The sequence below is a fragment of the Alligator mississippiensis genome, chromosome 2 (genome assembly GCF_030867095.1).
Source record: "Alligator mississippiensis isolate rAllMis1 chromosome 2, rAllMis1, whole genome shotgun sequence".
NCBI lineage: Eukaryota > Metazoa > Chordata > Crocodylia > Alligatoridae > Alligator > Alligator mississippiensis.
In genome coordinates this window covers 113,700,752-113,721,910 of record NC_081825.1, presented here as the reverse complement: position 1 = coordinate 113,721,910, position 21,159 = coordinate 113,700,752, and the positions used below count along the sequence as shown (strand labels likewise).

General features: G+C 43.2%; 1 protein-coding gene across 1 annotated transcript in view; it reads right to left on the bottom strand.

Annotated features, from left to right (window-relative positions):
- SCLT1 (sodium channel and clathrin linker 1) overlaps positions 1-21,156 on the bottom strand; it is an 84,381-nt gene extending 63,225 nt beyond the window's left edge. The window contains exons 1-7 of the mRNA XM_006258436.4: positions 21,048-21,156; positions 14,977-15,029; positions 10,946-11,015; positions 8,666-8,721; positions 2,310-2,445; positions 1,430-1,552; positions 369-434 (exon numbers count right to left, since the gene is read on the bottom strand). Coding sequence (XP_006258498.1) covers positions 369-434; positions 1,430-1,552; positions 2,310-2,445; positions 8,666-8,721; positions 10,946-11,015; positions 14,977-15,002 — 477 coding nt within the window. The 5' untranslated portion in view covers positions 15,003-15,029; positions 21,048-21,156. The remainder of the gene's footprint in view (positions 1-368; positions 435-1,429; positions 1,553-2,309; positions 2,446-8,665; positions 8,722-10,945; positions 11,016-14,976; positions 15,030-21,047) is intronic.
- Between the last annotated feature and the right edge of the window lie 3 nt (positions 21,157-21,159).

The window sequence follows — 21,159 nt, the reverse complement described above, 5'->3', positions numbered from 1 at the left end:
ACATGCAGAAGGAAAAAAGTGAGAAGACAACTATGTTGTACAGAAACTCTATCAAGAAATTTTTGGCATGAGCTACTGGCTAGTGGAGTTACTATGGGAAGAAGAAAAACAATCTAGTCTTCAAATGTTATTCTTGAATACAGCAAAGCGTGCTGGATGCGAGAGTAATAAAACAATCAAAATAACTGGCAATGAGGCCCAATCACACTTCTATATTTCCAAGCAATTTAAAAAAAAAAAAAAAAAAAGAATATTATCCAAGCACAGAAAAAATGTGTTGTCTGGTCTATGTTCCCCTCCATTCCATTAGACTTAGAAAGCATAAAACAATTTAGTATTTTGAAAACGGTTCTGATGTACTTGCTTACCAACTCTGTTTTCTCATTGGCTAAATGAAGTTGCTTAGTTAGTTGTTGAAAGCCATTCAGCTGATCCTAAAAAGAAAGTAGAGCTTGAAATAGTCGTCTTTAAGAGATCTTTAATTATCATAGATACATTTATGTTCAACTGAAATAATTTCCAACAAATTGTGTCTCTACATTTTATGGAATCAATGTTTTATCTCTTTTTAACTAGGTATTATCAGCAGCTCATCTACGATTTTACCAGTAAAGTCTAAAGCCATAAGGGAAAAATCTAATCAGTCACATGCCTCCTAAATGGATACATTCATACATTAAGATTGGTTTTTTTACTGTATACCTGTACATTTACTTCTAAGCAGCTCCAGACTTTTAGCAGACTATTTTTATTAGAAGCAGAAAATATAGACTTGCTTATGCACATATAACCTTTCTGTAATTCCCTATATGCATTTAGGTCATTCCTTGGACTCTTGAATGCCTCGTTATGGCTCTTGTGGCTCCTGTGACTAAGAAGCTATAGGACAGCTTATTTGAAAATGCAAACAAAAGGAGTGGGGGAGGGAAGGTGGAAAGACAATGCCTTCTATTCCTTAAGTACTTTGCTAGGATATGATTTATAGAAAGACAGTTCTATGCAGCACCAGTCTACAATTCCTTCTAAAAATTGAATGGCATTCTCACTCTACCTCACTGTAATTTACTGCTATATAAAACTACACTTGGTATGCATGGATCATCATATTGTCAATGGATTTATTGTTCAGTTATACTATAGTGCATGTAACTGCCATAACCCAAGTGGGGTTGTGGCAATTAAGAGTGGAACTGTAAGCCTGGCAGAATTGTGTAGTAGCATCTGGTGTCACAAACCCAACAGAAGTGAAGCTTGCAAACAAATTGGGGACACGGCTAAAAACAGTTTTGGGAACTACTCTTCTAAGCACAAGGTATAGGTGAATGATGGCAGTGAAATACAAATTATACTACTTTAAATCAAATTATACACTCTGAATTTATCCCAGATACAATGATGGACCAAAAGAAACAAGCGCAAGTGAAGTTACTTTTTGCTTTTGCCTTTCAACCACGTGAATGTGCGTTTCAGTCATGTATTCCTGGTACTGCTGCTGGAGTCTATCTAGTTCCTGTGATACTGTCTGCCAGAGTTCTAGTGCTTGTTCTTTTTCCTAGGAAATTTAAAAACAAAAATAGAGAATGTTATACATGTGTAGCCTTACAAAAAGACATGTTTATCTTAATTGGAAATGATACCTTGCTTCCACCAAAGAGCTCCAAGACTGTCCAGCTCAGTTTCTATATTTGTTGGCTATTGTTATTTAACTCAATTGCCAAATTCAGGTATTAGTTATATGGATCAGTTCCCAAAATAGTTATGAGAGCTACACAAGAGAGCATAGCCCCTCATGTACAGAAGCATGGACATGAGGCAGTACTTGCAGTAATGGTCTTGGATTAGAGAACTGCATACATCTTTCCTACCCTAAATTTAATTAATTTGAACCTTCAGTGGTCCTATTCTACATCTTACTGTTGTTTTGATCAGAGCTATATGCCAAAATGATGGCCAATACAATGTCTATGAAATATATTCATCACAAGATGTTAGAAAAGCCTTCCATATTATCTCATGACAATTTTTTTTTTTTTTTTTTAGTCAGGCAATTAAAGGAATAAATCAATCTAGCAATTAATGGTACAAAATGCAATAACTTTCTTGAAACATTCCAGTGACAAATTCTCTTCCAAATATTGGAACCACAAGTAAGATACTAAGTATCAGCAGAACAGAAAATAGAATACTTTTCTAAATATTTAATCTAAAAAGATTATAATTAGAGTTTCTTTATCAAGGGATTAAATGATTTTCCCTGACATGCCAAGGAACAAGCTGAAGATAGATATAGATATAGCAGCATTACTCACTTGATTGGCTAGATGTAACTGATCTTGGAGGTTTCTTATTATGTCTTCATCTGCAAATACATCACTTCCCAGAAAAGTACTAGGAGGAAGGGTTTCTAACTGTTTCTCAACAGCTTCCTTCAGTTCTTCATGCAGCCTACAATACATGTAAAGAAACTTTTACTATGTGTTGTTTTTTGTTTTGTTTTTTTAAGACATTTGGAATAGCACAAGTCTAACTGATGTGAAACACTGACTACACCTAAAATAGAGCTTGACTGAAAATATATTAGACGTATTTCAAGTTGTTAGCCATTTTTTTTTTTTTTTTTCAGGTCTTGTCTGAATTAAAGTTTGCAGGTTCAGCTATGTCTGTGGTATGTGGGGGGCCAGGATGGGGGTCCCCTATAACCAACAAATCTATATCATCAAAGGCCTGGTGAGATGCAGCTCTGTTGGCAAAAGATCAACTTCTGCTGGCAGCATTTCTGCCATTCAGGGATGCTGGTCTAACTCTGGTCCCACCCCCCCCCCCCAAAAAAAATAAAAAAAATCTTATATATCTACACCAAAATACTCTGCTGGCATACTTGGGCAGAAGCCCTGTAATACAATGTAAAGTTTAGTGTAGTACTATAGAAATAAAAATAGAGTTAATTTAGCATGTATAAAAATGTCTATAAATACACTGAAAGTTATTACTGTTTAACTTTCTCACAGAGCTAACAGATGCAAGCAACAACCTTGCTTCCTTCTTTCTTCTGCAATAACAGTGAGCTCATACTGTTCAAGTTGACTTCATCCAGAGGTTCAAATACTAAGACTAGAAAGAATGCCTATGGCTTTGCAAGCATTGATATGGTATGTACTCTGCTGCTTTAATAGAAAAATAAGTTACAACTGGTTTTTCTTCGATATTTAATGTGATATGCAAATGTGGTAGTTAGGAATCTAAGCAAGACTTTAATTATGAAACACCATCTTCAAGATTATTTCCTCTGAAACTTCTTTCTGTGAAAGCATATACATGATGATTTAGTTATTTCTGAGTTGGCCAGACATTGAGGGAAAGATTTAGTATTCTATGTAATAAAAAGCACCTAGCAACTTGGAAACTATTTCAATTCTAAACATTTAAGTCATCAAGAAAAAAAAGCTGAAATGTTTTAATAGACTCATTAAATTGTAGTAATATATTTAGTCAAGACAGCCCCACTGTTATTTTGCTAACACTATGACTTAGTGGGGCTAACAGAGACCTGGTGGGATTCATCCCATGACGGGGCAGTACATATTGAGGGCTATAGATTGTACAGAAAGGACAGGTCGGGGAAGAAAAGGGGGGGGGGGGGGGTTGCACTTTGTCAGTGAGCAATATACATCAACCCTCATCAAGACAGAATTCGAGGTTGAGGAAGTAGAAGGATTGTGGGTTAGGCTACATGGGGGGCAAGGAGAAAGGGATTTGGTGGTAGGGGTCTGCTACAGACGCCCACACCAAGGGGAAGAAATAGATGCGGGGCTCCCGAGGCAACTCTCGGAGACCATAAAAGCTAAAGAGGCGGTAGTCATGGGGGACCTAAACTACCCGGACATCTGCTGGGAGACGCAGACAGCAAGGTCCCATCGCTCACGCAGGTTTCTAACCTGTGTACAGGATCTCCACCTGACACAGGAGGTGCATGGTCCCACTAGGGAGAATGCCATACTGGATCTGGTATTGGCAACAGGGGATGACATGATAGGGGACCTCCAGATCGGTAGCCATTTGGGAGACAGTGATCACCTAATAATAGAATTCAACATAAGACGGCGAGTGGGTAAGGTAACTAGTAGGGTGAAAGTGCTAGACTTTAGGAAAGCTGATCTCAATGCACTCAGGCGATTAGTCAAGGACACACTGCAGAGTAGGAGTTTTGAAGGGATGGGAGCCCAAGAAGGGTGGCTGTGCCTTAAGGAAACGATCCTTCGGGCACAAAGCAAGACGATCCCCGAGCGAGGCAGAAAAGGGAAAAGGGTCAGGAGGCTTCCATGGCTGACCAGAGAAATCCAGGGCAGCCTAAGGGCCAAAAGGGGAGCACATAAAAAGTGGAAACAGGGTGAGATCACTAAAGATGAATATACCTCCTCTGCTCGTGCTTGTAGGGAGGCAGTTAGGCGGGCCAAAGCTACCATGGAGCTGAGGATGGCAACCCAAGTAAAGGACAACAAGAAATTGTTTTTTAGATATATTGGGAGTAAAAGGAAGGCCCAGGGAGGAATAGGACCCCTGCTAAATGGGCAGAAACAATTGGTGACAAACAGGGGGGACAAGGCTGAACTCCTCAACGAGTTCTTTGCCTCAGTGTTCCTAAGTGAGGGGCAAGACAAGTCTCTCACTGGGGTTGTAGAGAGGCAGCAGCAAGGCGCCAGACTTCCATGCATAGATCCTGAGGTGGTGCAGAGTCACTTGGAAGAACTGGATGCCTTTAAGTCGGCAGGCCCGGATGAGCTCCATCCGAGGGTGCTGAAGGCACTGGCCGACATCATTGCAGAGCCACTGGCGGGAATATTCGAACGCTCGTGGCGCACGGGCCAAGTCCCGGAGGACTGGAAAAGGGCTAATGTGGTCCCCATTTTCAAGAAGGGGAGGAAGGACCTGGGCAACTATAGGCCAGTCAGTCTTGCCTCCGTCCTTGGTAAAGTATTTGAAAAAATTATCAAGGCTCACATTTGTGAGAGCCCGGCAGGGCAAATTATGCTGAGGGGAAACCAGCACGGGTTTGTGGCGGGCAGATCGTGCCTGACCAATCTAGTCTCTTTCTATGACCAGGTTACGAAATGCCTGGACACAGGAGGAGGGGTGGATGTCGTATACTTAGACTTCAGGAAGGCCTTCGATATGGTATCCCACCCCATACTGGTGAACAAGCTAAGAGGCTGTGATGTGGATGACTGCACAGTCCTGTGGGTGGCGAATTGGCTAGAGGGTCGCACCCAGAGAGTCGTGGTGGATGGGTCGGTCTCCACTGGAAGGGTGTGGGCAGTGGGGTCCCCCAGGACTTGGTCCTTGGACTGATACTCTTTAATGTCTTCATCAGTGACTTGGACGAGGGAGTCAAATGTACTCTGTCCAAGTTTGCAGATGACACAAAGCTATGGGGAGAAGTGGACACGCCGGAGGGCAGGGAACAGCTGCAGGCAGACCTGGATAGGTTGGACAAGTGGGCGGAAAACAACAGGATGCAGTTCAACAAGGAGAAATGCAGAGAGCTGCACCTAGGGAGGAAAAATGTCCAGCACACCTACAGCCTAGGGAATGACCTGCTGGGTGGCACAGAGGTGGAAAGGGATCTTGGAGTCCTAGTGGACTTCAAGATGAACATGAGCCGACAGTGTGACGAAGCCATCAGAAAAGCCAATGGCACTTTATCGTGCATCAGCAGATGCATGACGAATAGGTCCAGGGAGGTGATACTTCCCCTCTATAGGGCGCTGGTCAGACCGCAGTTGGAGTACTGCGTGCAATTCTGGGCGCCACACTTCAAGAAGGATGCGGATAACCTGGAGAGGGTCCAGAGAAGGGCAACTCATATGGTCAAGGGCCTGCAGACCAAGCCTTACGAGGAGAGACTAGAGAACCTGGACCTTTTCAGCCTCTGCAAGAGAAGGTTGAGAGGCGACCTTGTGGCTGCCTATAAGTTCATCACGGGGGCACAAAAGGGAATTGGTGAGTATTTATTCACCAAGGTGCCCCCGGGGGTTACAAGAAACAATGGCCACAAGCTAGCAGAGAGCAGATTTAGATTAGACATTAGGAAGAACTTCTTCACAGTTCGAGTGGCCAAGGTCTGGAACAGGCTCCCAAGGGAGGTGGTGCTCTCCCCTACCCTGGGGGTGTTCAAGAGGAGGTTAGATGAGTATCTAGCTTGGGTCATCTAGACCCAGCACTCTTTCCTGCTTATGCAGGGGGTCGGACTCGATGATCTATTGAGGTCCCTTCTGACCCTAACATCTATGAATAAATAATAAAGCTGTACTTAAATCTGATCAAAGCAATTGCTATGAAGCATGTCAACTGCCACTCATTGGAAAAAGACTGGAGTCCTGCAAGACTAGAAGAATTTTGCAAGTTTGCCACTAAAACTAAATGGAATATATAAGACTGACAGTGAACTTGTTGTTGCCTTCCTCCCCTTTCCAAAGAAGAACAAGGCTTTGTAAGCATTCCAGAACTGCGTGGTAGGATCTGGTTTCACAAACCCAGCAGAAGTGAAGATTGCAAATAAAAGTGGGGTCACAGCTAAAAACAATCTAGGAACTGTTGCTTTAAGCACACAAGGTATAGGTGTATGACAGAAGTGAAATACAAAGTATGTCACCTTAAATCAAACTACACACCAACTCTAAATTTATCTAGAATACAATGGTGTGCCGAAAGAAACAAGGAAAATTTCTTTTTGTTTTTGCCTTTCAAAGACTGTCAAGAGGTAAAAAACAATATTTTTTTAAACAGAAGTGTGGAAATTGTAGAGTGCAACAATTAATAACACCATATGCTGTTATAATGCAACCATTAGGTTTACATGATTCTATAGACACACAAAAATAGCAAAACTGCCCCAACTCCAGCCTTGCTTCTCTCTGGGGACATTAATATTGTTTTAAAAATTGTTTAGCTTCCTCTAATTATATTAGTTAAACAGTTGACCAGTTAACACATGTCTAATCCAGATTCGGTGGGGGTGGTCAGAGCCCTGGTGCCTGCCTTGACCTGCTGCTGGGGAGTACGGGATCCTGCCTGGAGCCGTATGGAGAGCCAGGGGCTGCACACAGACCTGCTTGGACACAGCTGGTGCTGGGAGCAGGTCCCTGGGGCCTTGGATGGGGGCAGGCAGCAGCAGTGGTGGCAAACCCCACCAAACAGCATATCCCAGGTGAAGCTGTGGACAGCAGCAGCAGGCAAGGGGCTTTCTCAGCCCACTGCAGCCACTGGCTCACTGGGAAGAAGGGAGCAGGCAACATGAGTTGAGGTTGGACTTAAACTTTAAATAGCCTGTTATATGGGTACTAGTTCCCTGCCCCTCTCCCATGCCCTTCCCCCACTTCTGCCTGCCCTGCCAGCCCCCGGTTTGTGAGGCACTGCGCCACTTCCCTTCTCTCCTGGACAGTGCCCCGTGCAAAACGTTAACTGGTGATGCATTACTACTATAAATTTAACCTTTCACATCTTTACTTCACTCATGTTCAAATTGGGTAGATTGTCTAAACTTGCATCACTACATTATCATTCAGATGTAACAGATACAACATAATGCGTAAGGCATGCTCCTAAGCAGCAACTCGCTTTTTAAAGTGGCTAAAATATATGTTTATCCATACTCCTAAATACAGCGCCAGAGGAAAAGTCCTTTTAACCACCAAGCACCAGCTCAATGCTATATCTATACATCTCGCATTCTATTTAACAGTAGAAAACACAATTCTTTCTTCTTTGCTAGACTGCAAGAACTGCTTGACTGATTTTTTGTGAAAGTGGGTATGCGTTTCAAAAATAACTTGGAGAGGGGAACGAAATAAAGTAAGAAATGATTTTCACCTTTAGTGCACAATGCAAGGGAACATGTGGTAAGAGCAGACACTAACATTAAAAAGGGTGCAGAGATTTACTTGATTCCCCAAAAATTGTAGGTGCCAAGCTAATTCAGTTTATAATTTCATCACCCGATTAATTATTTATAAAACTTAGTTGGTAATAATATAGTCCAAAATAAACCTTCTTTACTTGCCAAGTTTCAAAATTTCGTTTTCACAAGTGGGGCAGAAGAGAGGAAGCATGGCTTTTACTTAAAAGCTGCAGGAAAAAAGTATTCCTAAATCTTGCATTATTCCAACAATTGAACTTACTTCTAAACTTCGTAAAACTGGTGATTTATCGATACTCTACTCTAAATGATCTTTTCAGTAGAATGTTTTGGAAAGTGTCAAATGTGTAAGCAGTTTATTACTTATTTTTGTGGCCTTAATATGATTTACTTGATGGGAAATATTTTCTTGTGCATTACACATTATCACTCCCTTGGGTGGGGGGGAAGGAGAGGGGAGGAAGAAACCCTCTCCTACTCACTAGATATGTTTATAGGTACAGAAACATGTAAATAAAAATGTATAAAATAATTAAGCTTTTACAGCATTGAAATTTAGTACTGTGCCTCCCATTTAATAATGCAAACACAAAATCAGGTACAAGTACACTTGGCTAAAATTTCAAAACCTTGATGCCATAATTCATATTATGCACCCACAATACACAGGTTCAGAAATTTATTTCCAGGTCTCTACGAAGACATTTATTTTTTAGACTCAGAAACAGGAAAAAATAGTAATGATTAATCTACCTTTCATTTTCCTTGATGACTTGTTCAAGCTTCAGTCTCATCTCGCCCATCTGTACCTGACAGAAAAAAATTTGAGACTGAGCTTTCATATGTAAATCTCAGAGCTACCAATCAGTCAAGTAACAGACTGGAAAGCACACTGATAAAACACTCCTTGAACTTCCTAAAGCTTAGCACCAATTATTTCTGACTCGCATTAATAAAAATAGACAATGCAGCATGGTGGACAAATAATGTAGTATTTATTTTGCATGAGAATTCACAAGATGCAACTTAAGTCCAGATAATTTGTAGATCGTATTCAAATGTGTTTAAAATCATTCCATTCATGTTTATGAAAAAAACTGCACAATAAATATTTATACAGTTTGCAAAATCTTAGGCGAATGAACGCTAATAGTAAAGTTATCATTTAGATTTGAATTTTGTAATTTTACATAGTTTTTACTAATGACAGTCATATCCAATATAACTTTCTGCCTTAAATAGGCACAGAAAAGAATAATGTTTCTAATTTTAAGAGAAGTTTCTTAATTTTTGAAGCTCTAGGCAGTAAGAGAACTTTTTTTTTTTTTAATTATTTTTCATTTGGTCATAAATTATTACCTAAAGGACTGAAGCATCAGGAAGAGCAGACCACTTCTACAATTATCTGAACTAGGCAAACTGAGTCAACATGTGTAGACTGTCTGGCTGAGAGAGCCAACAAAAAGACCAGATATGCTTCAGCAACATTTCCCCTCGGGTTTATATCCATCCATTTGCATAACCAATTTTCCATTTAAATGGGTCATTGGGAGGGTGGTGGGTGGAGATATGATGTACAAAGAGGAGATCTAGAAGAGTTTGGGCATGCTGCTGCTGACTTTCTGCCCCTCCACCACCAGGAAGTACAGTGGAAGGTGAAGGAACTTTTTTCTTTCCTCCCTCAAGATGAATATTGGGATATGAAATTAAAAAGTAATTGCTGAATAATAGTCACTGTTGCCTCTATCTCTGACCAATATCTGAAATTAAGAAGCTAATTTAATCTGTGTTCCCATCAAATCTCCTTCACCACTAATACTCGTTTCACCTTGGAAAAGAACCTGTAACTAGAGGCACACTGATACACCAGTCCGATTATTGGATCGGTAGAGATTGTAAAGAAAATTATCTCTATCGGCCTTAGGTGGCCCATAATTGGGCTGATGAAATGCTGCCGCAGTGCAGCATGTAGGCAGTGAAGACACAGATTGCAGCTGGTAAGTCAGGGAAGGGAAGGGGTGGGGGACACAGATCAAGGCCCTGCTGTGAGGGAGGGAGTAGAGCTGGGGCAGGGGCAAGCACAGGGGCGGGGTGGGGGGGTGGAGGATAAAGCCTCAGCTTGTCTGGGGGCCTGGAATGGAGCAGGGCTTGTCTGGGGGACAGCTCCTACTACTACTGCTGTCATTTACATGGGGGGGGGGGGGGGGCAGCATGTGCCCCCAGATCTGGGCGGGCTGGGGCTGTTCCCGGCGGAGCCTGGGCTGGAAGGGGTGCAGGGCAGGCAGTGGCGCTGCTGGAAGCAGGGGAACTGAGGAGGGCTACCCCAAATTTTGGAGTGGCTGCAGCCCAGGCTCCACTGGGAACTGTCCCATGCAGATCTGGGGCATGACTGGGGCTAGGGAAGTTCCCAGAGGAGCCTGGGCTGGGCAGGGGGCAGTGCCACTGGAAGGGGGCTATAGTGGGGGCTGCAGCCACCCTGAAATTAGCCATAGTCCCCTCAGCTCCCCCGTTCCTGGCAGCACTGCCACCCATCCCATGCCCTGCCTGGGTGGCCCAGGCTCCATGGGGAACAACCCTGGCACCAGCCTGCCCGGCGCAGATCTGGGGGCACCCCCCCCCCCCCGGATAAGTGACCACAACAGTGGTGGGAGCTGCCAGACCAGTCATGCGTGGTGGCGGGAGCCACCTCTGCCTCCCTCTCCCCCTCCTCCTGTGCCCCCTGGATAAGCCAGTTTGTTATACTTTCATAATAATAATGTAAAAAGAATGGCAAGCCTTGGTGTTTGACTAGGCAAACTTTTTCTTTTTTTTTTGTTCCCTTCTAGCATTAGGGTCTTGCTGTGCAGGATGCTAACTAACAGCTCGGCTCTTATTGATGCAGTTCCTTGCATTACTAGAACTGAAAGTATTTCCTTTACAATTATTAAGCCAGCATTAAGTCCAAGATGCAAATCTGTTCACACAGCTAGATATTTTCTGATTGCTTATCTCTTTTCTAACAAATACAATCTAAAATATGAGCAAGATTCGTACCTGATAGAATCGCAACTGTTCACTCATTTCTTCCAGATGTTTATCATGTTCAGCAACTAGAGGAGACAAGCTAAAAGTGGAAAACTGTGTAAGATGCACAACTATGGATGCTGACACAGTGTTCTGATAATTACATGATTCCTACAGAATGTCTTGATTATACTTGAGAAAAAACACACAGTTCACATTTTCCTTCTTGCTTCCTAGTGAAACCGTAATGTTAGCAAAATCAAATTAATAATTTTTATTAGCTTCATAACTATGCCTTAAAATTAGTAAAGTCACTTGCAAAACTCTTAATCTCTTTCTGCCATATCAAAACTGGATACTTGAAATACAAAATTGATGCCAGTGAAGCATTAATATTATACACATCAAAATATTAAACTTCAACATAGAACCTGAGGTCTCCCTTTTTCATAGAGATAAGAATTAACCCATGAAAGGCAATTAAAAGGACATAAAACAACAGAAGGGTACACCTTTTTTCTCCTTGTAGCTGCTTTTCCTAATGTACATCTTTCTACTGCCCATCATTAGTTGTTCACATTTTGCTTCCTGACTAGTTTGCATTAATATTTAAGTCATCTGTAAACCTGACTCATTGTCCACATGTTAAACGCTAAAGATTTCTATTTTTTTCCTAAATATTTATTTTATCCCTTTTTCTCTTTATACAGCTTAAAATATTGCAAAATAAGTTCTAGGGGCTCTTCCATAAATGAGGATGGGGGCAATCATGGTGCCACTTACGAAGTATTTGAACAGTAAGACACGGTACATACTTTAAGAGTTTACAAGGTAACTGGACAAGAAATATTATTAAAAAAGGAGCACCCAGGGAATGATATACTAGTCAGCCTAACTTCAATCCCTGGAAAGAGTCTGGAGTAAAAAAACAAAACAAACAAACAAAACCCAACAACCCCACAATGCATTTGTAAGTACCTAAAGCACAATTAGGTGGTAAAAATATCCAGCATTAGGCTTCTCAAAAATCAAGCATATCAGACAAATCTCTCTTACTTGTATAGAATGTTAGGTAGCCTAGTGCATAAAGGTAAAACAGTTCATGTGATTATTCCTTGACTTCATTAAAGCTTTTGGCACTCTTCCATCAGATATTCACGGAGCAAAACCAAGGAAATACAGTTTACATGTTTTGCATGGGTGCAAAAATTAGTGGAATACTGTTGTCAAAGAAATGTTATCAATGATTTACTATCAAACTTGAAAATAGGGGTGCACAGATAGAAACTTTTTTGGCTGATACTGATGGCCAACTATTAACTAGGTATATCAGCTGATGTGGATTTGATATGCAGTGCCGCAGCTTGGAGAGAAGCCTCCTGCTGGTACGTCTGGGGGGAGAGGGGGTAAGGAGTGTGGAAGAGGGAAGTGGGGGGCAGATCAAGGCCCCCAAGGTGAGGGAGGAAGTGGGGCAGGGGCAGATCCCTGGGGGAAAGGGAAGGCAGCACTGTGCTGGGAAGGGGGAGCTATGGCAAATTTTCAGGTGTCTGCAGCCCCCCACATAGCTCTGCTCCTAGTGCTGCCCAGTGCACCCCAGCCCTAGCCTGCAGCAGCAGCTGGCCCAGCCAGCATGCTGATCCAGGGGCACATGATCCCTGTGCCCTCCTAGGGTGCATGCCCTGCCTCCCTGCAACCTCTAGACAAGCTGCTCATGGCTACATCCCACAAGCAGCTGTGCAGGACCTGCCCCTGCTCCAGCTCCATTCCCTCCCTTTCACAGCTGCTGCAGCTGCCCGCACTGCATTTGTCGGGGGAGCATGTGCCTCCCCATCTGTGCACAGTGGAGGCAGCTGCCACTGCGGGCTGGGCTTTGCACCCCAAGCCCCACTGCAGCCCGACGTCACATGTCCCACCACTGGGCTGAGCATTGTTCCCTGCCCGCGCAGCAGCTGGATGCACATGGCACTGGGCCACTCCTGGGTGGGCTGCAGTGGGGCTCGAGATGCCTAGCCTGCAACACAGCTGCCTCTGCTGTGTACAGATGGGGGGGTATGTACCCCCCGGGTCCTCTGCTGGGGTGCGCAGTGGCAGGAGACCCCCCCACGTCCCTGGATGAGCCACCCAGGCTCTATCCTCCCGCCAGCTACCTGGCCAGGGTCCCACTCAACTTACCTCTGCTCCTGCCTCTGCAGCACTCTGTCCCTCATTGTGGGGGCCTTGATCTGACCTCTGCCCCTTCCCTCCTCCACGGACTGACCTGTTGGGTGGGGTGCGTGTGTGCATGCGTGCGCACACATGCTCAGCCTCCCACCCAGCCTCAGATTGACTCTAAGAGGCTCCGAGATCTACCGATTTGATCAAGACTGACTGGTTGGTGACCACTGTGATACTATGGACTAATATTGGTGCACCTCTACTTGAAAGGCAACTTAAGTGGGTCACTTGTTCAGTGTTCTCCTTTACATCATAGACTATGGATATTAAAAGCGCATGTTCTTACTATCTGCAAATAACAAGAAGTTGGGAAAGGTTGTAAGCACTCTGGAGTACAAGATTGGGACTGAAAACAATCTTGATAAATTGGAGAAATGACTTAAAATCAACAAGATGAAATTCAGTTAAAGGAAGTGCAAAGTCCTACATATCAGAAAGCAGAAGTCAAACATGATGTGATGCTGCTGCAAAAAGAGAAACTCATCCTTGGATGCATTTATGTGAGTTTGTAATGTAATATAAGACAGATGAGGCAACTATTCTCTACTTCATGCTGGTGAGGCCTTGGTTGAAAGAGCTTCTCAAATTTGGAAGACCAGACTTTAAAATGTAGACATACTAGAGACAATTCAGAAGAGAGCAACAAGAATAATAGGAGGTTTAGAAAACATGACCCACGTTGAAGGTCTGAAAGAACTTAATTTAAGTGTAAAAAAGAGAAGACTGAAGATGTCAAAACAAAGCATAAAATATTAGGTCAAGGCAACAGTCTTTTAATACATAAAAAGGTGGTATGAAAAGAAAGGGGATCAATTCTCCAAAAAATCAACTTAAAATTTGCAGCAGAACATGTCTTAGGATCCAGGATGCCTACACTGTTGGGTGAGACAATCTTTTACGATCCCTGCCTGCACTATGATTAGCCTCCCTACATTACAGTAAAGAAGTATGGGATTATAATGGAGTCCCACCCCAAACTTCTTGTTTTCCCCAGCTGCTAAGATGTTGGGTAGCACTAGGTAGATGAATTTCCTTTAGGTTATATATAAGGAAAGCCAGAAAGAGACCAGTCCACTACAGCTTAGCCACCAAAGCCAGAGCAGTGTGCTGGACAGCTCCTGGAGCTGAACAGATTGGCCAAAACTGGGAGACTCTAATTATTTGAGTTGTAAAGGACACTGTGAGTACAGAATATGTTTGTGGCTGCTGGAAAAGATAGATAAAGCGAGGGAGTGGCTGGCTGTTGTGCCCCTCACTGGAGAATAAGGGATCACTGGCTATTAAACAGTTTGCCCAGCATCACACAGGACACTGATGGCAGAGCTGGAAAGTACTTAGAACTCAAAAGAGAATGTTTAAACATAAGATTGACCTCCGTGAATAAGTTGTAATTGCTTTTAATACTTTCCTTATTCACAGTTTGTCAGCCACTTTAATGAACAGTTCAAAAATTGGTGCATATGAGCATTCTCTGTTTCCACTAACTGCAAGAACTTTTTTCCTGGTCTGCTTTGTATAATTCTTTCAAAGAGAAAATTCTCTTCTTTTATCCATTCCACTTACAAATTACCAGCAAAAGTCTTATTCATTCAGGTTAATCTTTTAAATGATTAACACAGTGGCCAAGAAACCATTTCTGGTTTCAACACACTTGTGGATTCTACTCTACTTGTTCACTCTAAAAATCTAGGCTAAAACTTATTCTTGTTTGTTAAATTTTGAATTGTGAAGCCATAAATTATGTTCTGAAAATGGCCATCTATAACACCATTCAGAGTGTAAAGTTTGATTTAAATACTATTATAAAACATTGTACCAACTTTAAAAAAATCTGGATTCATGATTACCTTTGGTCTGACTCCTGAGATTCCATCACGTTGTTACCTCCAAGAGCACTTTTCTGTAATAACAGTTCACACATTAACACTACTGTGCACCACTGAAAAAATGTTGATGTAACAGTTTATGTACTGAAGGAGTCTAGTTCTGCTCCATTTGTACTAATAATATAAACCACATCCTGAACATTCAGTTTTAAATAAATACTCACAATGAACTCTTTCAATTTGAAAGGATAGCACTGAATTCTCCCGGGTATGTTATGACATGCACAACTATAAAGAAGTGTCACATCACAGAACAGAAGTCCAAGCTTTCTAAAGACTTGCAAGACGACACACAAATCCTATATTCTTTTTTAACACGTGGCCACATTAACACTTGAAGCCCTTTCAAAAGGAGAATGTTTCAAAGGGTCAGCAGCTGGTATGTTTTAATAGATATATGAGGAGGAGTGATGAATGATTTAAATGCAGGAAACCCACTCCTTCTCACCACGAGCAAGGTGAATACGCACGTCACAAAAAGAGAAACCATAGGTGGTATCAACTAATTTAATAACTACTGGTTTTTTTAAGGTTAAAAAGTGTAAGGTTGCCTTAAGTCTTCATTCTCCATGTATAACTGTTTTTGCTTATATTAATGACAGGGCTTGAAAAAAACAGTCCAACTATTTCCAGGGCATATACAGTCTAATTCTTTAGGTGTTATGGCTTCATAGTATACAAACAAAACTCACAACCTTTTAGCTCTTTTGTTTGTAAAATGAGCACCTTTGCAACTTGATAGCTAAAGTAGGAGCTGTTGTCTTCTTACATCTGCAAACACACAATTTTAATGCCTATGCTACCACTTAGACATTTGCTAAGCTGAAGCAGAGCAGAAACTAATCGGCTTTCTCATTCTGCACTGCTGCAACTCAGAACCAATGCTTTGCGGTGCAATTAAATACTGTCAGTCTTTCCTCAGGTGTTCACCGGTTCCCTAAACAGTAATAGCAGAAGTAAATGGGACTATACAGCGGGGTGGCTGCCCCAAAATTAAGCTAAATTCCACTAGTGAACTCTTATTTTACAACTATGCTTGCCACTGACATCAGTGTAAAAATTACTACTGTAACCTATCTGCACAGATGTAGCTGTCAAAGGGATTCTCTATTTGGTACTGTTCAAATCTTAGAGTTAGTCTCTGATCTGGAAAAAGCAATATCCAAGTTAAACTGACTAATACTGCAGAAATATTTATCTGGCTTATGCCTGGGAAATTTGCTGTAGCAGTTTGAAAACATATCTGTGTGCTTATTTATAAAAGAAGTAGTCATCTATTCAATTCACAATTTCTATTATAAATGAACTACACGTCTCACACTGCAGTACAAAAATAGGTACTCGAGTCTAGACTGGAGGGCCAATGTCATCTGACCTTCAGGGCTTCACACAGATCCAAAAATCTGGTGGTAAGGGGCAGTGGCCTGCTGCCAAATTTTCAGAGCTGTAGGGAGCCCTGCAGGTTAGAGTGTGTGGCCCTGTGTGCTAGAATGGGTGGGCAGGGCCAGAATGGCAGTATGGGGCCTGATCTGGGAGTGCAGCACCCAATCCTGGTGCTCAGGGCTGGGGCAGTTGGTGAGGGGCCCAATCTGGGAACCCAGGGCCCACTTCTGTTGCATCGACTCTGCTCTTGGTGCATGGGGTTGGGTAGAGGTAGCATGGGGCCAATGCCAGACATATACGGCCAGCCATGGCTGTATGGGACTTGATCCAGGCATGCAGAGGCAGGGTGCATGACCTGATCCAGCCTACAGACTGGCCCTGCACAACTCAGGCCCATGGGGCCAAAAAGTTAATCATCTTTGTTCTAGATAATGCAAGTAAAAGAAAGGATGCACCATATGTATATGCAGCAACTCAAGACCTATGCTAAACTATCTAGACAGAAGGAATCTAACTATGCAGCTAGCTCTGTTAGATGGATGCCCTGGTTATGTAGATGTGCTATCATGGATTAGACTAATAAAACATGATTTTAACCATTTTAAAAGGGAAGGGAGAACTACTGCTCTGCATATCAACTGTTAGTTGAGAGAGATTTCAGACACAAAATGCTCTACCCCAGTCCAGGGAAAGCAGCAGATAGTCTAAGCTATATACCAGATAATACTATGGCTTCTGCTTAACTGAGACTGTACCTGCTAACATCTCTCTCAACTATACAGTTAGTTCAATAACCACCCCCCCCCACATTGTTTCTATCATATTTCCTGGACCAACACAGCTACAACAACACTCCAACCCCCTTGACAGATTAAGTAACTAAAAAACTTGAAGTGTCAGTTGACAAAGTTCAGAAAAAAAATTTTTCAGTTTATTTTGCACTTGCATACTATGTTTGGGAGATCTTGACCAAAATATTCTGCATTAAATAAAACGTTAAACTGCACGATTCATACATTATAATTTAAATAAGTCAAGAGACAAAACTGGGTTTGTTTAATATAAGATGGTGCACTTGAGAAGTCTTACTATAGAAGGATTCTTCCATTATACAGGACCTGTTTTTTTTAATTTTATCTAAAAGGTGACAGAGCAACCTGTCTCTTGACATCATTTGCTCCAACTACTTAATTTTTTTAAAAACTGTATGAAATCAGTACCAGTTCTAACCATTACAGAACTTCTACCAAATTGAATATGTATAGAGATCAGTCTTGACCACCATACTTTGCCATGCTGGCAGTTTCCCACAAGTAATAGCACCTGGATTATGCCCAGCTACTGTGTACACTTACAAGTAATTTCCCTGTTTACAGAAGCCATATAGCCCTGGGTAGCCATATAGAATAGATGCTCTATCAATATTTTACTAGGTGCATTTCAGAATTTCAACAAAACTTGCTACCCCTTAATGATGCTGATGTTACTTTGTAGTAAGGCAGATTACTAGAAGAGATCACAATACTAGCTTTGCAAAGACAAAATGCATGCATTGTAAAAAATATCCCTATAATGGATATATAAATATAGTAGAGCCCTGTGTTCACAGGACTGGGTTCATTAGCTTTTGTGAAGATGAGGGTTTGTGAATTATACATGGAAAGCTAAAAAATGCTCAGTGTGATCTGCATTTATGAATAGAAGGAATTCACCAATTGTATTGGGAAATAATTTCAAGGAGAATATGAGAGCTTGAGCGCTCATTTGCATAGTTGCTGACATGCAACAAACAACTGCCCTGGTGCTTGAGGTGGCTTGAAAAGCAGCAGGCAACTATAGGAAAACTAGACTCGCCCCCTCCATTTCCCACTGCTGTCACTGCATTGCAATAAGGAGCTGAACAAGTTACTGGCTAGTGTCACTCATATACAGCTTTGAAGCTTGTCCTTACCTCTGCAACCCTGATTCATGTGTTGTGCTGCTTGATTCAATTAGAATTCACAGCTGCTCACTGGGAATGAGAATAAAATGGGGCTGACATTGTGTGCTAGAGAGAGACTGTTAGTCTGAAGTTAGGTGGAAGGCAGGGTAGGGGGCACCTTTGGCCATGTATATTACATCTATTACACATGTATATTACACAATTTACTGGTGAATTGCACAATACATATAGATTGGTCACACATGCAAAGTAATTATCACATGATAAAAATGACTGGACTGCTATAAAGAGAGCCAACCAGCTATCAAGCCAGTGCTTGAAAACATATAACTGCTCTACAGCCAGTTTCTATCTAACTTTAATTTGAAGGTGTAGCAGGATTCCAAGGAATGGATTTGTTTGGAGAGGCCTGAGCGTCTGTGGCCTCCATTCGACTCTGGCAGCTGCCACAAATAAATACCGTAAAAATCAGAGCAATGATACCAATTCTCACTCTTCAAATTAAGCTGGGGGCAAAGCCACTTGAGTAAAAACCCTCTGGGTTCTGTACTGTGCAGTGGCACTTCTTCACCTTCTCATGCTGTTGCAGTCTAACTGTGCCCTCAACACACAGTTAAAGCCCCTTGTTGGCCTGATAAGAGAAAGGTAAGGCAAAACAATGGAAAGAAAAATAAAAAGAAAGGGAGGGCTTATTTTGAACCTTCAGAAGAAGCATTAGAGAGGGAAGCAGGGCTTCCAAGTCAAGCCTGTCTTCAGAGCTTGCTCCCAGGATGGAGGGCAAGAGCAGGCAGTAAGTGGAAGCAGTGACCCAGCCATAGCACTGAGAAGCGGGCAGCTGAGAAGTCCAACTCTGTGAGGAAATAATTCTTGCTCTCTCTAGAGAGCGTGGCCCTGTGCATTGGATGGGACACGTGGGGCCTAATCTGGGCCTATCTGATACATTCAGAAATGTTGGTTTAGGCCTATCACAGACAACCATAAGCCCCCCCCCCCCCCCCCCCCCCCAAAAAAAAAAAAAAAAAGAAAAGAAAAAAAAAGAATGCCACTGAGAATGGAACAACTGATTGCTTGGGATAAATAAAAAAAGAAACCAGGAAATGGAGTGAGGGTTACAGGTTTGAAACAAGGGATCCAGAAAAGGACACCAATCAAAGTATGCTGGCCAGTGTCCACTGCCCCCTGTATGAGTCAAGGGAGCCTGCGGATGCCGAGCAGCAAAACTCTGCCCGGAAACACAAGCAGACAAGCCAGAGGAAGGCAGCTCACCCAGGTCCCACCCAGCCAGAGCCTCCTTCCTGGTCTTGTAGGTGGCCAGCCTGGCCAGAGCCAGAAGGAGGTTGACCAGGCTTATTTGATGCATATCGGGAACATGGGCCTCGCACCCACAGAGCTATTGGGTATGTATCACCTAAAGTCATGGGACAAAGAAAATACAAAACAGGCATGGGAGTGATGATCACAGGTTCAGAACAAGTGCACCCAGGGGCACATAGACCAGAGTGTGCTGGACAGCACCCATGGGGCCTCCAACCAGCCCAAGGAGCCAGTGGACACTGCCCAGTGAAACATGAAAGGACTGGGAAGCAGCTGCAGGATCCTCCCGGCCACAGTCTCTTCCCTGGTCCCATCTTCACAAAGGCCAGTGAACCCACCTTTGAGTACAGGGCTCTGCTGTATTTATGTATCTATTACAGAGATAATTTTTACAGTGCATGCACTTTGTCTTTGCGAGGCTAGTATCATCATCTCTTCTAGTAATCTTCCTTACTGCCAATTAACATCAGCATCATTTCTAAGGGGCAGCAGGTTTTGTTGAAATTCTGCAATGCACTTGGAAGTCAATCGCTCGGCAAATACTGAGAAAACTTCAGGTCTGTAAGGCTGCCTGCGAGGCTGACGTTGGGTCCTTATTCCCCAGTCCTTATTTATGCATCTCTAATGAAATTCTTTCTCTAGCATGTGTAATCTCAGCCTCTTGTGGGCTCAGATCATATGCCTGCCTGGCAAGGAAAACACCATGACCACTGAGGCAGTCCTCCTAGTCGCTCCCAGGGAAGACTGCTCTCCTGGCACCGGGATAGTACCTGCCAAGGTAATGTATAGTAAATCTCCTGCTTAGCTGCTGGAGTGGGAAGGTTTTGGCTTTATGCCTGTTTTATGGAAAGGGGAGACTCCTCCCTAGCTTGCTTCTGTAGCCTTATGGCTGAGAGCAAGCAAAACTTGGGGGCATCTGAACCCCAAGCCGCCGGGGCTTGGGCCAGCAAGTAGGATGCTCGCCAAAGGTTTTGGAAACATCTGAAGCCCCTGGTGGGGGTGGAGGATGTTTGCCGGTAGCAGGACCACTTATGGACTGACTTGGATTTGGATTTTGCTTTGGCTGGATTTGGCTTGGAACGTGGAAAATTTAATTAAAAAAAAATCAGGAATAACGTGCTTTTATTGGGTAGGGATTAGCTTTGAAAGAGGAACCGGGAATAAGGAACCGACCTCAGCCACTTCAGGTATATAAGGCTATTGGGCGGCGGCCAGGAAGAGGCTGACCGGGAGGCCTCGGTGCGAGGCTCGGAAGCGGAGCCTCCCTTCCCGGCCCGGCCTCTGGCAAGCGGCGTGTCTCTTCAGAGCGCGCGGCAGGGGCAGGGGCGCAACACAACACTTTCCCCCCTCCCCCCGGCCCGATCCCGGAGCGCGGAATCCCTCCCGCACTCACCGCCCGCGACAACGCCACCAACGGCTTTAGCAACCACTCAGCCACGCGGGACGCGGGGGCGTCCCGTGACCCAGAAGCCCTGCCCCCTCTTTGGCGACGGGCGGGGGAAGGC